This window comes from Antrostomus carolinensis, unplaced genomic scaffold (assembly GCF_000700745.2).
Source record: "Antrostomus carolinensis isolate BGI_N321 unplaced genomic scaffold, ASM70074v2 scaffold8078, whole genome shotgun sequence".
Classification (NCBI taxonomy): Eukaryota; Metazoa; Chordata; class Aves; order Caprimulgiformes; family Caprimulgidae; genus Antrostomus; species Antrostomus carolinensis.
In genome coordinates this window covers 49,571-77,242 of record NW_010330836.1, presented here as the reverse complement: position 1 = coordinate 77,242, position 27,672 = coordinate 49,571, and the positions used below count along the sequence as shown (strand labels likewise).

General features: G+C 39.8%; 1 protein-coding gene across 1 annotated transcript in view; it reads left to right on the top strand.

The window, feature by feature from the left end:
* Window positions 1-8,986: 8,986 nt before the first annotated feature.
* The window catches only part of LOC104528880 (5-hydroxytryptamine receptor 2A), a 41,801-nt gene continuing 23,115 nt past the window's right edge, over window positions 8,987-27,672 (top strand). Inside the window, exon 1 of the mRNA XM_010173026.2 lies at window positions 8,987-9,449. Coding sequence (XP_010171328.1) covers window positions 9,062-9,449 — 388 coding nt within the window. The 5' untranslated portion in view covers window positions 8,987-9,061. The remainder of the gene's footprint in view (window positions 9,450-27,672) is intronic.

The window sequence follows — 27,672 nt, the reverse complement described above, 5'->3', positions numbered from 1 at the left end:
TACAGATAAGTAACTTCGAATGTTTCAGTCATCTCTTCTCTGACATTGTACAGGTACATATTTAATGATACTATTATAGTAAAAGCCCTGAGTGGTTTGTCAATTTGTTAGAGACACTTTTTATTATGTGTTTCCCTTTGCTTTTCTTTTCCCTGGCTTATCTGATGCTGTGATTTATGTATTTATTTGTTTATTAAAAAGAAGTTCAGGCAGCACTCATAATAGGAGGGGCATTCAGTGCCATATATTAATAATACACCACTGTATTAGGTAGGAGGCATCTATTAAATATCTTATAATTTAAAGAAATACCTCTGAGCTATGAATTAGAGGGTTCTACAGGTTCAGGTGCTTACTGAGAAAACCAGTTTAAGGGAGAGGTGATTTCAGCTGTGTGAACACCATGGTGGGCAGCCACATCCAGGCTGTGAACGAGTCTTGCTGCCTAGCACCAGGGTTCAAGTGCAAAGCAAAGGGGAGATTCTCCCTGGATCACATGTGGCATGTGGTGCAGGGTGTGCCCCACATCACTGCATAAATAAATTCCAGTTTCTTCATTAGAAAATGAGTGATGTTATCAAACTGGCATGATTTCAGAAGACAGAGCTGGAGTGAAAAGAAAGCTACAAATGCAACATCAAACAATTTCTTGCTTGATTAAGAAATTTGCCTTTTTAAGTAATAGATGAGCCGCCACCATTCCCCTAAAAATGAGCACGTGTATTTTATGGAACTATGTGTGTACATTCATGCCATGACTCATGATCTGGCATATTCACACTCAGGTGAATATTCGTGTTCTTCCTTTCCAGATTGATTGCTGCTCTCTGTTACTATTGCAAATAGTAACAATCAATAACTTAAGAATGTCAGGTTCACTTTTATTGAGTGTGAGTTTTCCCAAAAAACATAATTTGAAAATAAATCACTTAATAATTTTTTTTTTTAGATGCATGTATGTATTTAGTGTGTTTTCCTATGGGTGCATACATACTGGTAAAAAATACCATATATATAGTAACTTAGAATTGTGAAGATAATCAACTACACATGGGCTAGAGAATTTTGCTGCAAAACCTGATGAAAATTGTGGAATCTTCTGGTTTTTAAGTAGGTCTGGCTTTAAAACTTGCAAAAAGTTAGCTACAGGAAGCCAGGCAAGTGTTTTTTGTTGTTTTGTTTGATTATGTTTTATTTTTGGAGCAAACACTGCAAGTGCTCATTTCTAGACCTTAATGCTGTAAACAAAGAGCTGTCATGCAAAGCGTTTAAGAGAGGAGAGAAAAATTGGTTTTCTACAACAACCCTGAAAAGCTGAGGGTAAAAAACCTACCACACAAGATTTCCCACCAATGTTACATTTGATGTTTACCACGATGTACAGCTGAATTAAAAAGGGACTGAGGGAATGTCACCCCAGTGGTGGCAGAGCAGGGACCTTTACAGCCAGAAGAGCTGCCTAGGGGGTTTCTGCAGACTCTCAAACCTCTGCGTGCCAGGGAGCAAATACAAATGATGCCTATAGCAAGAGCTGACTTTTTAATGCTGGTATTGAATGCTTTCAGTTATTTATCAACAAGGATGAAGCAACATCCAAATTTTAATTCACAATTAAATCCATGCACAGTGTCAGGTAAATATCCCACACAATAATGAGGATCCCAAAATATATCTGCCAAGGAGGCTGAGGGCTGCTTAGCTGGTCTTTTTACAAAGGGGAATTTCAGCCCCTGGGGACATGCCTCTTTTTAAAAAAAAAAAGAAAAAGAAAAAAAAAGGCAGTTTGAAATGAGATCTACACATAGAAAATATGAACAACTATGGTGTAATAATTCCAAGAAGTTAGGACAGTATGTGATGAGACTCAGATTTATTCTGTTGTAGTATTTCTGCGTGTCTGAGCCAAGAGAGCAAGTTCATCATTGCAGGGAGTGGCAGAGTATCTACATCTTCTTGTGAGGTTCCCAGGTGCTCTTCCACCAAGGGAAAAATAAAAAATAAGGACGCTAGTCTTACTGCCAGAAGGTAGATTAAGATCTCTTCTGTGTGCTTGTATTGCCTTGAAATGTCTGGAAAAGAAATTAATGCCTTTCTGACTCAGTATGAGGCAAGATACAGAGAGGGAAATTAATGGTATTTGGTTTTGGACAGAATGGTAGTGATTCATTATTATGACCCTACAAAATATCATTACTTGAGCTTGTGTCTCAGAAAATCCATTTTCTTCTTGCTGTGAAAAAATGAAATATTCTTTTTCAGTTTGCAAGTGATTAAATAGTTATTTTCTGTGTTGGAATTAAAAAACAGTGGTAAAAACCTGTGTTTGGGGAGGTTTCCCTAAGGTTTTATTAAGTGTTTTTTACACTGATTTATCTCCAGTACCTGCTGGGAAAAAATCCAGAATTTCTTGCAAATCTGAAGAGGGAGTATTGAATACTACCTTGGAAAGAAAATCCCTAATCAAAGTGCTAGTCATATGGTCCCCAGTTCAAGTGTGGCTCTGGAAAGTATTTAAATACTTAAAATTAGGCATAAGCACTTCTTTGGACTGTAGCTTCAGTTAATATTGAAGTGGGTATCTGCAGAATAATCATTCAGCTTTGATTTTCTTTTCCCACTGGAATGATTGTGAAAACATGCCTCTCTGTTGATAGTGCATGTTGTAGTCAGAAGACAGGATCATTTCCTGATGCTACAAAGTGACTAAAACTAATTGGGACTATGCAATTGCCACTTTTCAGAATATAATTGAACTGCAGGTTCCTCAGACGCCTGCGACCTCAACAGATGACCAGGGGAGAGGACTTGGCATTGCATTGTGCATCTCCATGGTGTGATAGAGGCATGTGTTGGTGCAGCTGTAGGGTCCTGGTCCCCACATCATGCAGACTGGAGTCCTCACAGTTGTGCTCTCCCACCTGGGCATGCAGTTTGATTTCTAGCCTTTGGGAAACAAAACAGGACAGGGTATGCTGGTCTTATCCTGAGCTTGAGTAGTAAGGACAAGCATAGGGTGTGTATCCAGGGTCAGGAGCTCAAAAACACCCACAGGTTGGACAGCTTTGCTCAGAAGCATGTTCCTGATCCAATCATAGAATAATTTAGGTTGGAAGGAACTTCTTGAAGGTCTCTAGTCCATCCCCATGCTCAAGGCAGGACTACAAAGTTAGATTCCCAGCTGTATTTTGAGCAACTTCAAGGATGGAGATCCTGCAGTCTCTCTCTGACCCATTTCCTTGTCTGACCACGCTCACTGTGATTTTTTTTTTTTTAATCTACTTTTTAATCTCTCCCTATTTTATCCATTATTTCCTTAGATCTGGCACTGTGAGAGTTGCTTCTTATTGTTTTGCTGTGCAGCTTTTGGAAGAGTTTCACTGTCTTCTCTGTAAGCACCAGCAGGTAACTGTAGACAGCAAATACCTCCCTCAGCATTTTCTCTGGGCTGAAGCAAATCCAGTATTTAATGTGCTTCAGTCCCAGTCACCTTGGTGGTCTCCACTGGACTTGCTGCTTTCTTGCACACCATTTAAAAATAGATCTGCACAGAACTAGGGATGCATCTTAGTGCTGTTACAAAAAGGAGAAAGAGGAGTTGCAAGTGCTTAAAATACAGAATTGCGTAAATATAAAAATGCAATTTTATTCAGTCTCTAAAACTAAAGGGACCTTTGCAAGAGTGTGATGAAAAGATGTATTTTAAAGCAACCTTCTGCTCCAAAGAAAAATGATAATTAATTTGGCAATGCATTAAAAAATAAATTAGTAAAGATGCAAATAACAGGAAATACAGAGTTTAGAGTGAAGAATGAAGCCTTAAATCTGCCTTCTTGAGCCTAAACTGTGTATTCTATTATATAATTTAAAATTATTTGCCACTTTGTAAAGGGCTTCATGGAACTATAACAATTTATGGCAGATGACTATCTGGCTCAGATAGCTGTGAACGATCTGCAACTGTTTTTTCTGACAAAAATGGCAGTACTTGCAGTTCAGTTTACTCGACTTCAGATTTAGTTTTACCCTTATGGAGGTCTACCGACAAAGGCAAGGCTGAAGGAAAAACTTTTGGTTTAAAAAGATGTTTGATCCTAAACAACTCATTGGCTTTCATCTGCTTATCAATTAAATGGGTATGCAACTCAGAATTAAATACTGGTGATAGTTTAAGGAGGAAAAAATCTCTTTTGCTCACATATGACCTTTGTGCCTTTGACAAGACGTTACTTGTTTTTCTTGCAGGGAGGGAATTGCTGAAAGTCATTGCTTTTGATCGTTAAATACTTCTGGTTTTTACAGCAAGACTTACCATGAATTAATGTATTATTCCCCTCTCTGAGTCTGCCTGAGACTCAGGTTCTTTTTTTTTGGGCTAAATTGACAATCCTTGATTTCTTACCCAATTTCAAATGCATATTGTTAACATTCAGGCTATGAGTCCCAGAGAGTTATTAAATGATTTATGAGAGTGCAGGAGCTCTGCAGTCTGTCCAGGAGAGGCAGGATCCTGGCTGGGGGCCGGGGAACGTCTTGAGTTCTCAGCAGGCAGCTGATTTTCTCCAGGAAAAAATGTTCTGAGCTTTGAAGGGTAAAACAACTACAGACGAATGCATTTAATTCAAAGGGAAAATAATTGCGTTTATTCCAAGAAAAGTTTGTTTGTTTGCTTGGTTTTTCCTTTTACCAAGAGTAATGATGGTAAACACTCTCAAAGGCATGTGAACCCCCCCAGTGCCCCACCAGTACAGACTTACAAACCATCATAGCTTTTGTTTCCCTTTGACTTACCCCTCTGGAATATCTGAAAACTTCAGTATACCAAACTCTTTCTTTAAATTATTCATGTATTCTTGATAGAAGAGAAACAAAAATGTTTTTCTAGTTTCAGTTTATTCTAAACTGGGCTTAAAGGCTGAAGGAAAAAAATGTGTCCAAAGAACTCATTACTTACCTCTATCAAAAAGCAAGAGTGGCATAGGCAAGAACTTGGCTTTGCTGTATGTTTAAATTATAATTTTAAGGACTGTCAGTAACAGACTGAATAGGAATTGGTGATGGACCACAAAATTCAGAGCTTTGAAGTTAGCTATTGGAAAAAGTCTGTGGTAGGCACAGTTTTTAATTTAAAATTATGGAGATATTTCTTAAATAGATGCAGAATTCATGAATAAAATGTGAATTATTTTTCTGGTACAGTGATGTGCTTGGAAGACTGTAGCTGAAGGAATTAGTCATAAAGTTCTACCTTGTGGAGACTGAGGGATGCAGTGAAACAAAGCAGATGACATCAAGCCAGAATCCATGTAAAATAATATAAAAGTATTAACAAATCAATAGGATGGTTAATTCTGAAGGTGAAGCCCAATCTCGAGCATTGCTGTAGTCAAATTCCCATGTATCATTTTTCTAAATAAATATGCAAAATGCTTCCTCTATTGATTTTAAAGCAGTTGAGATAGATTTTTTTTTTTTTTTTTTTTTTTTTCTTTACCATTATGGTCTTGGAGAAAACCTATACCACTTCTGAAAACTCTCGTTATCGTGATGTCCTCTCCAAGGTATTTCTGCCACTAGAGAACCTGATGCTATTCTGAGATGAATAACAATGATTCTCCAGACAGTGAATACTGAAAATAAAATAAATGCAATGTAGAAAAAAGGGGATCAATGAGACTTGCTAAGGACTCTAGCATAGGTTTGGTCACAGAAATGTGGTAGAACGGAGCCAGAAGCATTGGCTCAGACCTAGGAGTTCACCTCTTCCATTTTCTTTCTGTTTATGCCATGGCGAGAGCTAAAGGTCCATCACTGTTTGTGCCAGACCTAATGATGACTGAATTTAGGGAAAATCAGAATGAGCAGTGACACTATTCTGGTCTGAGAGTGTGGCTCTCCCTTCCTCCATTTCCCAGGTGTGGGGACTTGGTTGCATCCAGGGGCAGCAAGAAAAAGGGCTGTCAACTTCTTTCTGGCCACCATCAGGGACAAGGTGATATACAGAGCAGTGCTAACATCTTCGATCCATTTAAACCAGTAATTTGGTGGCTATAGGATAAAGCAGACGTCCTGCCAGAGTCATCATTTTTTTTTTCTATGCATTTCTCCTATGTATGTACTCAGTGATTTCAGGTATTAAATTTCCATGAGTGCACTTAGAAAATGCTTTTTTTAGGTGTCTTTGTGATTTCCTTTACTTTTCCTAGTTCTGTATTGGCACAAAAATAGCAATGGTTCTCTTCATGAGTCACTCTAAGTAATAGACAGGTGAATGGGACAAGTTTCAAAATAAATCATATTTCTTTCTAATAGCAAGGATGGAATTTGGAGTCTGAGATTAATTTTTACCATTCTAGTCCTAATTGCAAAAATTTAGTTTCTCAATATCATAGCATAATTTTACTCTTGCCTGTAGAACATGTACATTTTTAACTACTGGCAGGAGTGTAGGGGGAAGATTACTGAGAAATGTTAGACTTTAGAAATGCAATTTTCTTGCTGAGAAGTTAGTGTGTAGCAGATTTGCAGAATTTACTTTGTGTAGAAAGCATTTTACTCAAAGCCTGTCTCTGTATGTGTTTGAAAAACTGCTTGTTTAGACCAAGCAAATGTATTTTGAAGTCTCACTTTCTCAGACCTTCTTGACAAAACCAATTTTTCTCCTGAGGATAATTTAATTCCAAGCAAACTATATTTGTTGACTAGTATAATTTTAGAACTCCATGCTTTGCATGGGAAGAAGTAAGACCAAGGCTGAACATCCTGCTATATGACCACATCCTCATATTTGGGCATGAAGTTTCTACTCATCTTGCCAAAGTATTATTGTGGGGTGATCAGGTGTGGCCAAGAGTCACAGAACCAAAGAAACAGAGTTTCTGGAGACCCAGAAATTCCCAGTGGTTTTACTGGGGGTGTCCTCCACAACAAAGCTCAAGTGCCACAAAGATGCCTAGTGTCTTCTTCACTTTGGAAAGGTGATTTGGAAAAATGGTTAATTTTGTTCACAGTTTTAAAGTAAAAGCTGTGTTTGGAAAAAAATACTCTGAGGTATTTTGAAACTTTCTAGAGCCTTTTTTAAGACCAGCTAAGTTGGAAAAAAATAAATGGTCCAGTGACTACTTGCTAATTCAAATGCATGTGCAGCTGCAAAATTATTTTCTGTGCACATAGTGTAAAACTTCTCAAATATGAGGTTTAGAGACCCTTTGGGAGTAATTAACTATAATGCAGAAGCAAATCTGGGTTCATTGTATGCACCGCTCATTTAAGAAATGTTTTTGTGCACAAAGCCCATTAGTAAGTTTCCCAAACCTCCATGAATGTTAAACATTTTATTATAGGATTCTGAGCACTTCTTATTTTATGTAAAATCTAATATAATCCCATGAATTACATTTAGCTTTTGATCCCTGGATAGCAAATTGCTGAGTCACATGTGTTCCACAGGATTCAAGGGCTAAAATCTGGCTTTTATTTTAGTTATTTAGCAGTGATAGAACAGCTCTTATCCTGTGGACTACAAAAAAGTTGAGGATATGCTCAAAAGAAGTTGCATGCTATTGATTTTATTCCACTTATTGGTCAACTTCCCTAGAGCATGTGAGGTTTTTTGTTTGGTTTTTAAATTATTTTTATTTTTTTGTTGTTCTACTAACTGCTTTCCTTCTGTGCTTTTAGTCCTTATGCTGTATATGGTTGTTAGGATCCTGACTGATGCAATGGAAATGCAAAGCAATTTTCACCAGTTATACAGGTTTGGCAGTCAGAACGATTGAGTTCCTGAAGATGAGATTTAGCCTGGATTGGGAATACCTGCCCTTAGCCTCAGTGGGTGTAGGCATGTGCCTGAAGTTAAGAGGATGTTTAATTTTCAGAATTAGGTCAATGTATGAAGCTAATGGGCTCCTTCAGAGGCAGCAGTGTGATGCTTTCTGCCCTGTATTACATGGGCAGTCAGGGGACGTAATCTGACATAAAAATCATGTGAGATATTCTGAGGAAATCTGTGCTACCAACTGTGTTTGTGATACTTGCATGTGCTGGGCAGTAATCTTGGGCAGCAGGCTGGTGGGACTGGGCTTACTGGCCCAGCTGCATGCTGGTGATCAGCGTGGAAGCACAGCACAGCAGTACAAAAACAGATGATGAAGAGCAGAAATAACTGCTCAGCTTTTTATGGAAGTTTTTCCTTTCTCTTCTTAACTCTTTGTTATGTGTTTGCTTGGAGAGATTGACAGCGTAACATCATATAATGTTAAGTAATCTATATTGCAGCTTATCCACCATTGATTTCCCAATAAAAACCAAACTATAGTTTTATTATAGCAGAGTTAATCATTAACATCTGAGTGTTTTTACAACACCTGCACTTTATCTCAGAATATGCAAAATATATCCAAATGCTTCTATTTAAGGTGATGGTTTACACTGTGCTTTGGCTTCGCTATCTGAATTGGTTGGAATTCCGTGCAATTACTATTTTACACAGCGGCTGAGTATCTGTGAAGTGGCTATCAATTGAAACATATTTTGCTCTGCAGACTTGCTTTTGTTGGTTTCACAAAACATTTAATTAGTGATAATCAGCTTTTAACCAGGCAGAACACACTGATGTGATTCTCTCTCTCCCACCACCTCCCCCCCCAATTGTAGGCATCATCTGTACCAATAAGATAAATTACTTGCAGTCTGGAGAACATCCTAGCCAGCAGGAAGTGAGAGAAGAATGTAATTTGCATGGGGGATAAAGAAGGTGGTGTGTGTACTGTGATTTCAGTGAAGAATATGTTTTTTCTTTCCTTTTCAGAATGGTGGACCTGGAAACCAGCTGGAGATTGCAAAGTCTCCTTTCCCTCGAAGTTGCTAGTCAGTGGTCGTCTTCCACCACACCCAAGAAAACTAGAAGAGCTCCATGCTAACTTCTGTAAGGTTTGTTTCACTATGGAAGATCAAATTATTTTCTGGCTCAGGTTTTTTGAAGTTCGGCATCTGCCTTGGACCTACAGTTTGGAAAAGGGATCATCTCTGAGGCACAATTAAGAGACAGAAAAACCAGTCCCAGATGATGAGCGCTTTAAGTAGCACTGGAATATTACTCAGCTTAACGACAGTGTCTGTTACACTGGATTTTAGTTTGCATGGTGGTCTGATGGCTTGGTCCTTAAGCAGCAATTTGACTCTGAATCAGAGTTTGCCTACATCTGATCCTCTTAATGCCTCTGAGAAGGGTGAAGTCTCTCGGATGTCCATGAGGGAGAAGAATTGGCCAGCCCTTCTTATCTTGGTTGTTATCCTTCTGACCATTGGGGGGAACATATTGGTAATTATGGCAGTGTCCTTGGAGAAGAAGTTGCAGAATGCCACAAACTTCTTCCTGATGTCCTTAGCAGTGGCAGACATGCTGGTGGGTATCCTGGTCATGCCCGTGTCGCTCATTACAGTCCTGTATGGTAAGTGGCTTTCCTCCTTGTTTGACTATACACTTTAGCAGGGAATCCTCTGAGGCTGCAGCATTCTGCTTTGCCCAATTTTTCATGCATTGGTAGCTTTGGGACTTGGCCATGGGTCTGTGCTGAGGTTCACGCTCTGCTGGGTGAGGGTGATGCTCTTCTGGCAGCAGAGTTTGTTTCAATGATCCAGGAATGGCCCCATGAGTAATGTCAGCATCATTTTAAATTTATTTATTTATTTTTTTTAATTGACAAGGCCACCCAGAGAAACTGCAACAGTGCATCAGCTTTTTACCTTTTGGTTGGACTGCCCCAAAATTAGCTAGGATACAAGCTAAGGAGTGTGTTTGTGACTGACCCAGCTCAAGCCAGTTCTTGAGCTCTCACTTGGTATCAGTGGGATTGGAGCAATAATATGGTTAAGAAAGGAGGTTTGCACTGGTAGATTTGGCACTCAAATAAAAGCCTTCACTCGTGGCACTTGTACCTGGGCTTGCCTTGTACCTTCCAGGGAGTTGTTTTGCCTTTCTGTGCGTCAGTTTCCATATCTCTAGCCTGAGAAAATGCTCTCCATTTTAAAACAGGTTGAGATATGCATGTATTTCTCCCCTATAGATAAACATTTATTTCTCCCCTACTATATTAGGGTCAGAATGTTTGTGCTGAAGTGGGGCATTGCTCCTGCACTCAAGTGTAGAATCACTGTTAGCACTTCAAAGGAGTAAAACATCAAACACATCCAACTTTCTCATCTGTCTGAGACTCTGAATCAATTTTTTTTTTCAGTATGGTGCTTGGACTCTCCATCCCTGGATATTACAACGGGTATTGTGTTCGCCTCTGTATTTCTGATCATCACATTTGTCTACTCATGTATTGATATAATGTGTGTGTGTTTAATAGATAACACTTGATCATTTTTGAAGTCTGTTTTCAGATTTTCTTTGAAAAGTATTTTAATATTGATATTTCTTGGAAACAAATAATGCTGTTTACTTACAGATTTGATTAGAAATTGGTTTACTGTCCTATAAAGTAAAATGTAAGGATATTTATGTGACTTCTTCACTTGCCTAAATGAATAAGTCACATAGAGATTCATTTCTAGAACACATTGATCAAGCATACCTCATTCCAAAGCTTATATAACTTGTCTACAGTGAGTTAAATCAATATGTGATTTAGGTACAGATCTAGCCATTGAGATCTTATGCATAAAACCTTTTATTTTGGGCCGTCAGAATTTCTCCATCTCTAAATCTTCTGCATATTACAACATGTATTTTATTTTTAGCATTTTACTCTGGTTCCCTGGAGCTTGAAAGGGAGAGTATAAATACTGAATGATTTGATTGACCTGCACTTGCATAAATTCTGGGTTAACCAGTGACTCTGAAAAGGTGAATTTATGGAAGTGAAATTCCTAGATACATACTTTCTGAGTCTTTGGAAACTAATGGAAATAGATTTTCTGTTCTGCCTAGAAAATGATTACTTAAGGTCGTTTAAAGGTGTAAAGCATGCTGCGTATTTAGAGGCAAGTAAATACCATTGATCTGAAAAGAAATTGTAATTATTCCTCTTTTCTACCAGAGCACAAGTATTAGCTGTTGATGGCCCAAACCCCTCTCTGCAGGCAAATGGCACTAAATAGATTTTTTGGCAAAAGTTATAATTTCAAAACAGGCATGGCAAATTTGTGGAAATATTATGAGAAAGGAGAATAGCTGCTGTCATTTCAGGGGAGCCAGGAGGCCACCAGAGCCATGCTGAGTGCTGACACTGCTCCCTTGGGTCAGCTTGGGAGCCCTTGCTGGGCTGGCCCAAAGCAAGCACATTGCCCTCAGGTTTTGTGAGGGAAGGAGAAAAAGCTCCATTTGGGGAAAACAGAGCCTCAGAAGAACTTGTGGGCTGATTTGAACAGGACTCCTCTGAGATCTCTATTCTATATTATTTAAGCTACTAATAGTGGAAGTAAGCAGCCAGGGCTGTGCCACTCCAGCAGCAAGGGGAGAAGGCTGCCAGAGGGAGTAGAGAAAGCCTGTCCTTTCTCCCAAGTGATTATTTTCTAATTCATCCTGAATATAAACACTTGGATTGATACCCAGAAGCTAAAGGGCATGGACTGACTGGGTGTGTCTGAGAGAGGATCAAAGGAAAAAGACTGAGATTGTGTCAAAGGGTATTGCTCCTCTTTAAATCCACCACAACATGTGGGTGCCCTTTTCTGGGCATCTAGAAACATAATTTAGGATATAAGACTAACAGCACATCAACAACCTCAGTATTTGATAGTCCAGGTAAATAAAACATGCACGGTAGATCACAGAGGAAAACCAGATTAAACCTGTCACTCATCACTACATACCACTTGGACCAAATACAGCTGTGTCTTCCTCAGCTTCACATGTGCTGGAGTCATCAAGCTTTTCAGTCCCACAGCTATTTCTAGCTTTGTCAGGGAGGGGAGGCAGGTATCTCATATAACCCTCAGCTTGGTGGACCAGTTCTTATGGCGACATGAGGCAGCAGCTAGAAATGCTCTTGGCAGAGTCGCAACATTAACAAATGCTGCTGTAATAACTGGCAGCCTCCAGAGATCCATCACTTATTCCCAAATCTGTTCTATCTGATGTCATAAGTAGCATCTCTGTACCATGGCAAACACTGGTTTTTGAGGACAAAATCTGGCCTCTTGTGTAACACAGGGTTTCTTGGCTTCCTCTGAGCTATACTTTTTGGAAAAATGGCTGTTCTTACAGCAGCCTGTGAGCACTCTGGATGTTCCAGTGGCCAGTAGGACAGTGGTCTTGTCTTCTGAAAGCTAGAGGTCAGGAAATCCAAACATTTACAAATGCTTTAGTAGGTTTTATATTCTGTTTGACATGGTAGCACACAAACCAGTATCAGTGATTAAGGGGACAAATACTCACACATCAGCCGAATTCCTCTGAGAGTAACCAGGGTTCATGGCCATGGACCGAGCAGGGAGAGCGTTACTGCTTGGAGATGTAATTGTGAATGCTCAGTCATTTTTACTCTGTATGTTTACCCTGTGAATTCTATAGAGACTATACACAACACTGGGGTGTTTCAAAAGCTGCTATATGCTGTACAGAGAAATGTATGCAGCACATCTCTTCCAGATCTGTAGAAGTCACTTTTAATTTATGTAATCAGAAAAGAACCTTTAAAAATACATATAATAAATAGAAGAGTGAATAAGTTTCTTTTAAGTTTCCACATCAGCGCTCTCAGTCCCAGTGTTAAACTCTAGTTTGTAGGGTAGGTTCATTTCCTTACTTTTTGGCTAATGAGGTAGATGAAGTAGATTTCACTTTGAGCATAACCAGAAAATTGAATAGACACCCTCCACAAACACTTGTGGTTTTCTTTTCTTAATTAAAAGAAGAAAAAATCAAGTTGTCAGTTAATTCAAGAATCTTATTACAAAGGAATGGATGTCAGGATGCATCATGCTGGATTTTTCACCAATTAGTCAGTGCTCTGATATATTTATCAATTAGTCTTTCTTAAATGTCTTGGACTAATCAACGAGTTGCATGTGACAATTTAGAATGTTTTTCATGGCATGCAGTTCCTAAAGAACTAAACAAATTAGTATGCTAATTAATAAGCATGTACTGGGGAGACTAAATGAGAAATTAACACAGTGTTTAATCTCAATGGAGAAACCTCTGATTAATTAAAAATACTGGTGTGATAGGACATCAGGTATTCTGCATGTAATGAAGCTTCTGACAACACGTGGAGATTGTCTCCTCACCTGAGAACGTTTTAGGGGCAAGCAGTGCTGAGTTTTTATTGTGTCTGGTGTTTATGGACAAGAAAGAAAAGGCTGCTCCTTGTCTACTAGGAGTAGTGGAGGAATGCAAAGGAATCTTGTTAACTGATCTGAGTGGAAATTACTGACGGTGTAAAACTTTGTTCTAACTTGCTGCTAACAAGTTGCCAGAGTGTGGCCAGCACGTGGCCACCTTATCTGCGACTCCAGGAGCCCAGACTTCTCTCTTCTCTTTGAGTTTCAAAAAACACTGTAATGCTGGTGGCCTGACGCAGCATCCAGGAAGGCTGGTATTAGATGCAGCATCCATTCGCCCCAACTGCTCTAGCATCTTTACATCCAGATTATTGTTATTATTGATAATTATCATCATTGTTGTGTGGTGACAGAGATATGTTGAGCGCTTGCCAAAGATTTTGCTGTTTATTCCCCCTGCAGAGGGAAGGGGGGAGCAAAAGAGCTGTCAGTCAACCAGCCTCTTCTGCAGTCTCGTTTCGCCTGACCCTGCTTTGCCTTTCTAGGATGGCACTTGCTATCAGCGGTGAACATCTTGCAGAGAGACCTGATCAGGCAAGACAAGGACAAGGTGTTGCTGAATTAGTTCCTGGGAGCATTCAATACCTAAAAGGACAGATGGAGGGTGCCTGGGGTGTTTGTAATGCAGATCTCAGCAGTACCAGGGCATGCTGCACACCTTGCTGATGCCGGGTATTTTCTGAAGCTGCAGCAAGGAGCAACGTGCTCCTTCAACAGCTGGGGCCATCTGCTCTCTCTCTTTTTCTTTTTTTTTTTTTTTTTTCCATTTATTTTTTTTTCCCCTGCTGCTTTTTAGTAATGACTCTTAAGATACAGGTTAGTATTTGCTGCTGCCAGCAAGCTACAGGCACCTGTGCCCAAATGCTATGTGAGAACGACACAAGGAGTTAAATACAGCTGTTCTTTTGGCCCTTCATTCTCAATTTTTTTTTTTTTTAAGATTAAATAAGAAGTGATATTTCTTATGCTGGAATTTTCTTAACTCTTTTAGTGTATTTATGATTTTGAGTTAAATGACTGCAGTTGTGTGTGTGTGTGTTTATGTGACTTTGTCAGTCCACCTGGATTAATTCAAGTCTTGCCCTTCTGATAAACTCCTGGCTTAGTTTTTAGCTAGTTATTATCTAACATAGTCATTGGTTTATGACTGACATAGGCAACTGGTGAGATCACCCTGCATTATTTTAAAATAATAAGCTGTGCTTAAAATCCACCAGTGGTCTGGGAAAATGGTAAAACCAAAATCCACAGACATTTTGCCTGTGAGCCATCACCCATCACACTGCTTTGCCGTTGCCTTCTCTGTGCCACATTACCTGGGTGCCTCCCTGTGCCAGGGCAGCATCGTCCTGCTGGTTCTGGGCTGCTGCACTTGCACACCTCAGGGAGGACCAAGGAGGTCCCTTTCCTCTCCCAGCTGGTTTACCTGTCTGTGTTACTGCCAATAGTAACTACTTCTCCATGCTCAGCTCTGCTAATGATGGGGTCAGCTGAAAGTTTTAGGTGCTCTGTGATTTTGGAACCCTCCCAGCCTGGCTAATGGGCAGAGTGGTGGCTGGAGCCAGGGCTGACGTCAGGGCAGCGGAGAGCAGAAACACGATGTTGAGAAAAGGAGCGAAAACAAGCACAGTATCACCAAGGCTTCATCCCCAGAGAGCACCAGCAGCATCTCTTGGCACAGTGGAAGCTCAAGGAGCAATTTTAACATGAATATTTATCACGTTTAGCATTTGGGCCCTCCTAGGGCTACACAGATACTTACTAATTGCTTCTCTCAATACTGTAGTGAGGCTTTAAATATTTATATTATTGATATTAAGTATTAACATGATTACTGTCAGGAGAGAGGTAGAATCTCACCTTGTTAAAATAATGCCCTTACAAATGATGCCAGAGGTAAACACCTTCACTCAAAAGGTGCCGGTACAGAGCAGTACCAGTTCCCATGTGTTTGTTGCCTCTGATCAGTGAGCTGAGATGGTGGGAAGGAGCAGAGGGAAAACAAGGGGGGTTTTATGGCTTATAACCAGGATCCTTGGAGAGTGGCTGAAAGAGAGAGAAAGCAAAGCCAGAGACTGACATAGGAGCAGTGAAGACAAGGCAAATGCCTGCAGCAAAACCCTGGGGTGAGGGTAAAAGCCGTCAGCTGCCAGCCCAGCCATGGTGTGAGCTGGTGCCAGCTGAGCCTTCCAAGAACATTATAAACATCCACCTCTGGCCTGAGAAAATTGTATTTCAACAGCAGTTCAGGTTTGCTTATAAGGAAATTATTTTTAGGGATGTGGATGAGCCTTAGTTCTCTCATCCCCAGAGGTAAATGCTGTTGTTCTGAATATGCACCCTGACGTGTTGTGCAGGTGATGCTCAGAGAGCAGGATCTTCTGTACTGTGGGCAAGGGTGCTCTGAAGATGGTCCAGGAGCCATGGGGATGGCTGCAGACATGGGAGGAGGTGTTGGTAAGATGCACTTCCCTTCAGAAGAGACAACAATGAAAGGAGAGTGTGAATTATTCAAAATCTCTAAAAAAACCCCCCAAATTACATAGTTGCAGGGATGCTAAACCTACCACCAGCTGCAATGAAAATAAGAAAGCAAATAGCAAAATATAAATAGTTGTTCTTATCTTAAATATAGACCAAGATCTTAATGAATGGAAAACCCTGGAGAATGAGTCTGGAGTATAACTGCCAGACCAAATCAGACTAGAAGTCCAACTAGACTATTATTTTGTTGCTGACAGGGGCCTGAGAAAAGTGATGAATTTCCCTGTGTCAGGCTGCTACAGAAAAGCCTTCTCAATGAGGAAGGGTTTCCTCCTAGACTATATTGGCTGGTGTTTGACTTGTGCCCTGTATTATGAGAATTATATCCTGTTATCTGTGTGTCTCAAGGTTTTGTTTAGCACTTTGTGATGTGATATTCAGGTATCTAGAAGTGATCAGTCATTTTAAAAATCCTGCCAACCCATGGCCTTAGCTGCATCTTGACTACACCGAGTTCCAGATGGCAGTTGCATTATTTTCAGAAATTAATTTTCCACAGCTGTTAATTTTAAATGCATGACCTTTCTGTTTGTACTGAATAACCACTATAATTTATTCTTCTGCTAGAGTGTGACTGAATGGAAACACCTAGGATGCTTGCACTATCTACAATGTCATAAACTCAGAGATGGGATTTTTTTTTTGCTCTCCAATGACACCTTGTACCTGGGATGTGTGCAATGAAATTTATATTCAACAGCATGTATTAGTTTATTTATTTTGCCATCAGTAAAATCCATTGGCTGCTACATTATGTGCTCATCTGGTGGCATTTATTCTCTTTTGAAGTCCACATAGTTTTTGTGCAACCTCAGCTAGCCGAAATAATTCCGTGAAATCTAAAACCACGCTACCTCATTGTTCACCCTCTTTCCAGTTTATTAAATACATAGAAAACTTTAATTCAGATATTGAGTATCCTGCTACTGAATTTTCTCCACATGAACAACTACCTGTTTACTTAATGTGACAAATGGGATTAAGTTGTGGCATATCTCTGTTGCTGTTGGGAAACAAAGCTCTGTATGGTGTGCCCTGAATCCATCTAAAAGCTTCTCTTCTGCTACCCAAGGTTTAACTTGTGCTTGGAGTGAAGGGAGGGGGGGAAATATTAAATAGCCTCTTGGACACTCTCTACAGACCGTTGAATACCAGATACTGGTTGTAGAATGTTTTGAGGCAGCTAAATATTGCAGGATTTTCCAGAGCCCCTGAAAATATTGCACCCTATGATGACACTGCTTGATCATGTTTGGAAATTGCATTAGGACCCTATGTAACTTTAGCTTGTGTTGGTGGAAAACTGATGGCTTCTGGTAAAGTGAGAGTCAAAGGCTAAAGAGCTGAAATCAGCATTGGAGCTCAGGACTGGAGAGGGTGACGGTACCTGGCAGGAGGAGGGAGTGATGCTCCATGCCCTTTCTCAGCAGTGATTAAATTTGGTCACTTGTATTAGCACCAATCTCTTCCAAAGCACTTTCAGTAGGAGCCTTTAGCTTTTAATTGCTACATTGAAAGCTGGCTCTGCTCCATACATGTAAATTTCTTCTTAGTTTCCTTTCTGATCTAATCTGAGATTATCCATACCTTGTTTTTGTCTTTTTATCTTGTTTATTTTATTTTTTTGGTTAAATTTTTAATGTTGGACTTTGCACAATAAAGATTGGAAGCCAGACGAGTGGGGAAAGCTTTGTCGTCTAAGCAGTGCAAAGCACTTTGAAATAAAGACCGTAGTGCTTCATGGTACTTCAGAGTACCATGTATCTTCTTGCTACTCTTATTATGGCAGAATTGGTTTTAAAAATTGTCGCAGGAATTTAACTTATTCTAGCCTTTTGTTATTCCTTCTCATTATTTCAATGTGTCTTTTCATTGATGTCTTGTCTGAAAATCTCCTCAAGGTTTTTGTATGCTTTTGTTATGAGAGATGAGAAATCAAATTTGATATTTGCAGAATGGAGTTGGATACAGTAATTTGGACCTTTTTTTGTGTGTGTGTCTAACTGATGAAATTTCATTTGATCATCCAAGGAGCAGCCCAATCCTCAGGATTTTCTCAACAGGCAGGTTGTGTATGACTGTAATGCAATATTCTCCATTATATGAAATCTGCATTGATGACTTATCTTTCTTTCTGTATCGTTCATTTTCTCAATTAATTTCATAGAAAAAACTGATGGACACCCTTCTGGAAGGCATGTTGCAGCCTTGTAGTAGCTATGGAAAATAAAAACTTGGGGTATTTTTGTTTCGTTTTGTTTTTTTAAAAAAGGCTTAGCCCTTGGTGAAGGTGGGTTGAGGTATTTGATTGTTTGTTGTCTTCCTCTCCAAGAAGCCATGCAATGATCCAAAGAGAATTAAAAATATTAGGTGGACCAGGAATGTAGAGGAAGCACAACTGATGTCAAACCATGGATGCAGTTAAGTGACGAAAAGTGTTTATGTGGGCACAGCTACCTCCTGATAGAGAGACACGGGGCTTAAACTTGTTTCTATTTTCAGTGGACGAACATGTCACCGGTAACACCTGTACTGATTGTTCTCATTGTCTGAGAACATTAATCTGACTGAAGCAGCTTCTTCATACACTTCTTACTAATTGCCCTTGAAGTTTTAGTCCTCATCGGGTTGAGTAAGAGAAAGATAAAAAATGAGCAGCCCATAAAACTGGAAAAGGGTCATCTCCAGCTCTACCATGATAAGCTGCTACTGTGCTATGTAAAACAAGACATGTAACACTGATAGTGAGGTTCTGGTCTAGGAAGGAGACAATGAAAAGTTTCCTGGTCAAGCTTGGCTTTCTTTCTACCAAGTTTCTCCTTTTGAGACCATGCATGGATTTTGGTTTCAAGGCTAGCAAGCAAAGGAACAATCCATAAATAAATTCTATAAATTCAAGGAAGCAAGTCAGGGAAGTCTCTGGTGCTGCAGAAAGACTGTTGTCGGTTAGGAGGCTTATTTTTAATTATGTTAAAGCATGGCTTTGAGCTGGATTCAACTTCTGAACAGTGTCAACCTGATCTGCAGGATCTGTCTTTCTTCTAGTAGATTAAATTATAACAATGTTCAGCATTTGCCCTGCAATCACTTTTTAGGCAGATCATAGAATGATTTGGGTTGGAAGGGACCTTTAAAGGTCATCTAGTCCAACCCCCCTGCAATGAGCAGGGACATCTTCAACTAGATCAGGATAACGTCCTTTATCAGTAACTGAGCTGTTTTTTCTGTGTGTGCTGCAGCGACAGATTTAGAAAAGCTTGTCACTTTTAATATAATAGGAACTGGCCCTATAAAAATTCAGTTTTTAGTAAAACCTTGGCGTGCATTGTAAATTCCTCCTAAAAAATTCCGTGAGACCCACTATAAATCTTCTGTGCAGAAGCTCTTTTCTCTCCCTCAGGACAAATCTGTCCCTCCTGAGCGGGCCTCTGTGTGGCGGCGGCAGCTGGTAAATTTGCAGCGTTATCACGGCAAGCAGATTGCGACAGCCAGGAATATATTTCAGAATATTGTGAGGAAGAGAAGCAGGCAAGGATTTCTGGTATTACACCCCAAGTATCACCTGAATTGTATCCTTAGAAATCCTGTGCCTCACAAGAAAGGATCACAGCTAACTCCTTGTGTCAGCGATTCCCGCTGTGTTTGTCTGGCAGGATGGTTTGAATCTTTCCTCCAGCCCATGTGAGAGCGTGCAGCCACATCAAACCCCAGCCCAGGCCATGGTCTTTGCTGTGTGCAATGTGTAGGGGCCACAGTAAGAGCAAGTGTTGTTGGGCAATGATGCAGAGGTGCAACCAACCCTAACTATTGCCTCTGCAATATTTTGATATCCATCTTACCTGCACTGCCATCTGTTACCCGAGGTGTTAATAACTGACTATAATGAATGCACAAGTGTCCCTCCTGGGCCCTCAGCAAAGCTTCATTAACTTCAGTTATGGACATGAAGGTCACGTTCCACAAGGTGTACTGCTCTGTGCTTGCTTTCTGAAAATGAATGCCGTTGTTCTTCATTACACACTCTGGAAGCGAATGCTTTACTTGGTGAAGCTCTCTCTCTCCTGTAGCTGCTCTGCCATAGCTCATGGGAGCCTGGACTTCCTTGTGCTACACACCACTTGATGCCTTGTGTTGCAGAAAAACAAGGAGCAAGGGCCTTTCTCCAGCCACTGCTCTGGAGACACAGACAATCCACGACAAGTAAAACTGCTCAGAGTGCTTTTGTCTCATTACATTTTTTATTAAAACATGGTGCGTTGCCAAAACTCCGTAGAAGTGTATCCATGTCTACAGCACTTCTCTTGGGAAGCTGGAAGAGGAATGGGATTATTCTCGTTGCTGGTGAAGTATATTTGCAGCATATGGGAGTCCAAGTCCCCATTCTGCCAGCTTCGTGATGATCTGTTGTGCACAAATTAAAAATTTAGCCAGTAACATAATAATCACTAGGGTGCATTGGACTATATTTCAAGCTATAAAGTAGAACTTCTGTCTTGAAAATGTGTGTGTTTTAACATAACTCTATTCTTGCAAAAATCTTCAAAAGTTCTCATATTTATTTTAATGCTGAATTAAAACATATTTCCAACCCTGTAACACTGCTGAGAAACTCAAATGCCATCCTTCATTGGGCTCGAACAGCAAAAGCTGCTCCAGTGCCATGAAGCTGTGAGATCCAGTCTGCAGGCGTGTGCTGTGAATTGGGCAGCTCTCTGGAGCCTGTGGGAAAGAGGAGCTGGTTTCTGTGGTCAGCAAGCACCTTCCACCAAGGAAGCATTGAAGACAGCTGTGCCTGAGCTCCCTGGATGTACCAGCTCACATATTAGCCGTTCCCTACAAGCTTCTTGCCATCACTTTGGCATTGCTTAGGTTCACTTGCACTTGGCAAGTCTTGTCTTTTTTTTTTTTCAAGAGGGGAGCAGTGGAGTCCTTGCCTTAGGTCTCTAGTCTTGCTTCCTGTACTTCTTTGCTCTGGATGATAGAGCAAAAAGTTTGCTGTTGCAAAGAGGATTTTCCCCAGAGTAAATAAACACCAGCGTTATGAGAGAGAATTTGAATGGCACCTTTCTTGCCTGCTGCAGGCAGGGCCTGGCAGTTGTGTGTGAGGTCCTTATAACTACATTTAGCTCAGCTGGAATCCACATTGTGGAGCATCAGTTTATGGGACTCTAAAGACCAATTTCTACTGTCAGATACAGAGGCAGAACTGTTAGTATTTATTTTTTTACCACCTGCCAGTTTCTTGTTATTTCTTCACTCTGTGCCGCCTGTATATCATCCAGCTGTGGTTTCAGCCTGTGCCTTGGTGTAGGCAGAGGTATTTATTACCCTCCCTGTGTTCATTCCCATTGACAAGAGGATCTTGTCCATGTGCCAGCTTTAGGAGAAAACACCAGAAAACAATAAATGTTTCACATTTGTAAATATGCTTTTTTGCTCCTCCTAACCTCTTGCTGTTTAGCAACCAGCTACTTTGCCTGCTGTGGGTTAACAGAGCCTTTAACCTGTGATCTGCTAGAGATGATGTTGCAGCACATGGAGCTTGGGCTGGTCAGTCCAGCATGGATGAACACAGCACAAAAACTTCCAAGAGTTTCTGTTTCTGGTAGCTTTCATCATGAGGGCTGGTTGTGGAGAAGGTTGCATGGCTGTTTTCTGTTGGCTGCAGAGACTCATCGTTTGCCCCATGGGTTTGACGGGCTTTTTCACAGAGACTCTTGCAGAAAGGCCTGAACAAAATTGGTTTTGCTAATCTGGAAAATGCTGTATGGAAGCATGAATCCATATTTCTGAGATTAAAGATGACCTGTCAAGTAGAAAAGATAAGTCCTTTATTTTTTTTTTTCCCTAAATGTAGAAAAATAAAAACCACAAATGCTAAAGAGAACCCTAGATTTTATTTTCTAAATATGTTATTGCCTGCTTTGCTTTGATCAGTGGCAGCAGGCTGAAGTGTACTCCCAGCCTGTGCAGGGCCTGATCCTAAAGTATATTCCAGTAGGCATTTGCTTGCTTAATGTGGTTGGGGATGAAAAACTTCTCGCGATTCTTTTTGTGAGGCTGTTTCTTCCCAAGGTGCTTCTCTTTTCCTTTGTGTTTCCTGCTGGAAAAGGGGTGAACTCCTCTCTTCTGGGTTGGCTGAAACTGCTGAGGTTTTTTTGTTTATTTCCTTACTTTTGGTTAAAATAGAAAAATTTTTAAAAGGCAGAGGAAGTAAATTCATCTTGGAGAAAGAAATAATATTTTGCTGAGCAACATGATTCAAATAAGAAAATTAAATTACGAAGAGATTCCAAGGAGAGTTTCCTCATCCCACAGGAATACAGGAGAGAAAAGAACTTTCTGACTTGCTTTGTCCTGTTGTTTCCTACCAAGTATTAGTAAGACACTGAGCTACTGCCATCGTACTTACATCTTCCAGAGCCTGTTGCCTTTCAGGTCTGTCTGCTGTTGCGGTACCAAAGCCAGGATCTGTATGTGTCAGTGTGTAGCAACAGAAAGCCATGACAAATCTCTGAGCACCATATTACAAAATCAAAATTTCCTCTCTTTGCCAACCTCAACTTTCTTGCAAGAAGCAGATTTTAAATAGAAAATCCTAACGCTGCATGTGAAAAGAAGCAGAGCCTCCATGTACCTTTGTACTTTGTCAGAAGTAAATGTGCTTTGCAACTTTCCTTCAAAAGCTGGTAAAATGGGCTGCTTTGCAGTTTTATCCAGGGGAACCCATTATTGGTATTTCCTCTCTCACTGAACTACAAGGGCATGAGAAGTCAACACTAGGGCAGTTAGGCCCGTCATCTCTAAACCACTTAAGGTTGCGGTCTGAAATAAAGCCAGAAGCTAATTGGTAATGAGGGCAGGTTGCAGAGCAGGTTTGTGTAACAAAGATTGGGTGGACACTTGCTAAGTGGAGGAAGGGCTTTTGCACTGTTTCCAGCTCCACAGGTCAACTTGAGGTGTGGTCTCACCCTAAAACACACCGTGGAGGCAGTCCTGGGTAAGCACTAACCATGTAAAATACCACCTAGGCATCTCAGTGACAACGTTCCCTTGGATGCAGCCTCTACATGTGGCAGAAACAACCAGCAGAGTCCACCTTTGTCCTTGTCCCAAGTTCCTGAGAGGTGAAAGGAAATATTAAAATACTCTAGATGATTTCAGTGGATTAACTCCTACTTACACTAGTTGAACATATGGCCTTATAGCTTTCTAATTTACCCACAGTATGTATGTTGCATCCATTCAGGGAGCTATTTTTCATATTTTAGACACTAAATTGGATAGGCATGTCTTGCCTGCCAAGTGTAATTAAGAATTGCCCATCCAAAATAAATCTTTTATGTTCAAGTATGACTCATTAGGATGATTTTGAATGGCACACATTTAAATGCTGTTATTTAATGCAAATAGAGATTTAGATCCAATTATATTTTTTATTTCATCCTTTTGCTAAAAATTTTTGGAAGATGCAACAGGTTTTAAAATTCACAGGAGTATAAAGACCCCAAAACCTGGAGTGTGTATAGTTACATTTCTGTTTTACAGGAGTACTGAGGTCAGTTTAAATACAACAGCAGTTTTAATGCTGTCAGTGCAATGTTCTCATCCCTGATTTGCTTCTTGATCAGTGAAGCTAAATGTGTTTAAAATGCATGAATCTTTGTTTACTTTTTATGATGGTAGCCTGTTAGATCCAGAAGTAGCTTTGTAAGTGCATTGCCTCATTGTAATTAACTTTTATGAGTTTAGTTGAAAAGAAATATAAACTCACATGCTTTGTAGCAAACCAGAAATTGACACAAGACAATGAGAAAAGCAGAATTGTTATATAAAAAAAGAAAGACCCTATGATGATAAACTGTTCCAGAAATAAATTTGATGCTTTATGAAGGTGTTAGGCAGATCAGAGATAACGAGTGAAATGAGGTAGCTAATGTGTTTCCCACAGACAGATTTAGCCTCATCTGACAGGAAGGTCAGCACCAACTCCAGGCGCTGGGGCCACATGAGAAATGGTCACCCAGGGTCTTCCTTAGATATGTTTAATCCCCTACTCTTAAACTTGAATTTTAAAATAAAGAGAAAGGATTTAACCAGAATTGCAGACATTTCACCAAGATTGAGTTGATTTCAGTCTATGTCGTTGTAGATATATATTTACCTGTGATAGCTTCTCACAGGGACTTTATCTTAGATATAGATGCTAGTCCCAGCCTAGGTGTCCCTTTTCAAAACTTTCCTGAGTTTGGCTTCATCTGTAGCTCAGGCCTCCCTCATTCTCACAATCTGTTGGCCATCTGGAGAAAGACCCACTTAAAATATGCACCGCCTCTCCAACCACACCACAAAGCCTGGTGCCCAAGCAGCATCTGCTCAGTGAGCAAGGGAGCTGCCTGTGAACTGACATTTGCTATTAATTTTGGTAAACAGTATGATCTTTCTAAAAAAAAAGGAAAAAAAAAAGGAGGGGGGGGAAGAGAGAGAGAGTAACAGTAAATTCCACAGAATAGGAGAGCAAAAAGGATAGCAACTCCTCCTAATCTTTACTCAAACATTAAATTAACTTGGGAAACAGGGAAATAAAATATTCTCCATTTAGAAACATCATATGTGTGGCTTGGAGTTTAAAACACAGATATGACCATAGCAGCCTGGCCTGAGCTGTGACCGATGAGTGCATCTCAATGGCTTCATCCATTCTGTCCATCTCAAACACCCCGTACCAGTTATTGCTTTTACTTCTATTTTCTCTCACCCATAAAAGCCCTTGCTTCCCCTCCTAGAAGGTGCCTTCAGCTAAATCTATCAACACTTTCACACACCAGATATCTAGGACGTATTATCTCATGGTGAGAACTTGCTATCTCTTCTCACTCACCCTAGCAGAGTGAAATTGGGATGAAGAACTAGTTAGTAGCATGTGTTTCTCAGCACTTGCCAACGAGCAGTTATAATTTCCAATAAGGGTCTTATTTGCAGTCTGTTGTAAAGATTAACATATCGCTCATTTTCCTGTGCTGGCTGCAGCTGCAAATATTGGAGAATGTAGAAGGACTCCAAGGATGGTCAGCTGTATTTCTGTACTCTGTCTTGACTTAACGGGTAATTGAAAAACTCTTTTATCCTTGTTCTGTTTGGAAATTATGCCCTGTATTCACTCGGGAAGTAAAGTCTGTTGTTGCATGCAGATAGATGCCTCATGTCAGCGTTTTGCTGCTTGGTATGTTTGTGTACATCCTATCATATTTGTTGCTTTTATTGTATTGTGTTATGGGCAGCATTTTGTGAAAATAAATATGATTTATTTTCAGCATACGGTAACCTTAATGTTCTTTACAAGATGAACACAATAATATCATAATTTCTTGCCTAAGGGCTCAACCTGAGTGATGGTGACATGCCAAGACCCTGAGGAAGACTACTGCATTTTTAGAAGAGGTGCATGTAATGGGCCAATGCAGACTTTGAGCTCAAAAGTATGGAAAAATCACTGCCGTTATACAGACCAATAAATATACAGACAACTGCTTTACACAGGATGGAAAGAAATAGAGAAGGAAGGTGAAATCTCTGAAAAGCACTTAGATATATTTTAAGACAAATATACCAATGTAGTACATTAGTTTGAATTATGAATGTTTCCAGGATTGAGTCAATTAACTCAAATTTTTCTTCTACTTCCTTTCACATCTGTCTGTTGAATTACTATCATTAAATTCTTCTTAGCAAATTATGATTTTAATGTCTCTCTCCAATTTACATGACATATCCCTTGAAATTCTGGTTCTAGAGTTGTCTAATATTCATTAAAATATGTGCAAATACCCTCATAGGTTAGTTCACTTCCCTGAGACCTAATGCTAAGAGTAGCATTAAGTTCCCACTCTGTGTTCTCTCAGCACAAGCTGGAAAAGAGGCTCTGATGTGATTCATCTGCTTGCATGGCAATTAAATGGAAATTACATTGATGGAAGAGGGACCACATGCCAATTGCTCTGCCTTGCACTAATTTGCACACTGCCTCATTGATGCAGTACAACCCTCTTTTGCATGGACAACTCACAAGAGAAATAGAACGGATCCCCACTAGCTTTTCTGCCAGAATTGTTGTTAAGGATGCTAATGAGATGAGGGGAATTTGTGCATGAGCCCGTCACAGAGCTGAGGCTGTGATTACCAATATATGCTATATCAACATTTTGGTTTCTTGCATTAGTTTCAAATATATATTCAATTTTTCCAGCCTCCTCTGTGTTTTCTGGTTGTAACGAGTCTCATTGTTGGAAAATTTTATTATTCCTGCAGGAGCTCTGATAAGCACAGTGGCAGCAGGGGGTTCAGTGAGTGAATCTCTGCTCCAAGATGCCGTCTTGGCTCCTAGATGAAAAAGGTTCAAGACTACAAAGTTCAAAGAGTAATGCACAAACATGAAATACCTAGTTCTTCTATCAGCTCTTAGGTATGAGTTTTTATGGGCAAGGCAGGATGGTTGATAAGGTTCTGTTGATTCTCTGTTATTTTTTGGGCAGTTTGGTTTCCATTCCTGTTGACATATTGGCAGCAGGCTTTCTTCTCCAGCTGTGCTGAAGTTATCGGGGCAGACCAGTTGTTACCCTGACCAATCCGTTCCCACCTTCTAATATTATTTTTTTTTAATTTGCTTATTTTAGGTAAGTTTTGGGTGTTTCATTTGTTTTTATAAGTCCATTTCCATCCACAGTCAGAGGCAGCAGCTGTAGAAAAAAGTCTTGGTGTTATTGAGATATGGAAATTGTGTGACAGGCTTTTACCGTACCTATTTGACACCCACTGGGATGCAGAAGACTGTAAATGTGAGTCTAACACCTATGAATATTGATGGCTGGTTTTAGGATGCTGCAGAGCTTTGTCCTTATGTCTGTGTGTTTGTTCTGAATGGTAACTACTGCTCACTCTGATATTTAAATTTTGAATTTGTTGGGTAATATTTTGATTTTGCCGGTTAAGCTTTTGTTGATTCTTTCTGATTAGCTGATCTAAAATGAATGGAAAGAGAGATTGCATTTTAACACAGCAGAAGCCAAAAGTCGGGAGTCTACTTTACTGTTAAAATCTAGCTAGCTGTCTCCATCCAAGATGCACAACAGTAGAACAAGGTTATTTGTTTGATACAACATGAAGAGTTGATGTTGATAAACGTAAACACAGGAAAAAAGACTTCCAAGATGAAGTCCTTTAAGCATTACCCTTTACATCTTACTTTATCTACTTTCCATAATGATTTTTCCAAGCTTTTTCTAGTTCATATTGGGATATTGGCATATTGTATCCTGGGAGTAACTAGTTCTACTACAGCACCCATATTACTCATTTACATTTGTTAAATCTATGGCAACACTTATTTTATTACTTTTTGCTAGATTATTATGTTAGCACATGATTTTATTATCGTAGTTATCACTGCTTTTGATTTGTAATCAAGGCAAGATTACACTGTAATAATAGTATAACCATGATAATAAAATAACTTTGCACTTGATTACAAAGCAAAAACAAGTCTATCAAAAAACCCAGTGGTATAACTTAACTAAATATCATTTCTTTAGTTTCCTTTTCCACCTCATGAGACCACTATAATTTTCTGGGTAATAGTATTCTTTCTAATACATCAGTACGCCCACACTTCATTTATCCACATTAAATTAAACTTCTACTTCATGTTAATGGAACTTACAATAGGCCTACAATTTCTGCAAAACTCAAAAATAAAGGAGAACAACTGTACCCAGATGGTGGTCATATGTTAAGTTTCACTTTGCCTCTGATGTTACCCATCTGGAGTATGTTCCACATGCC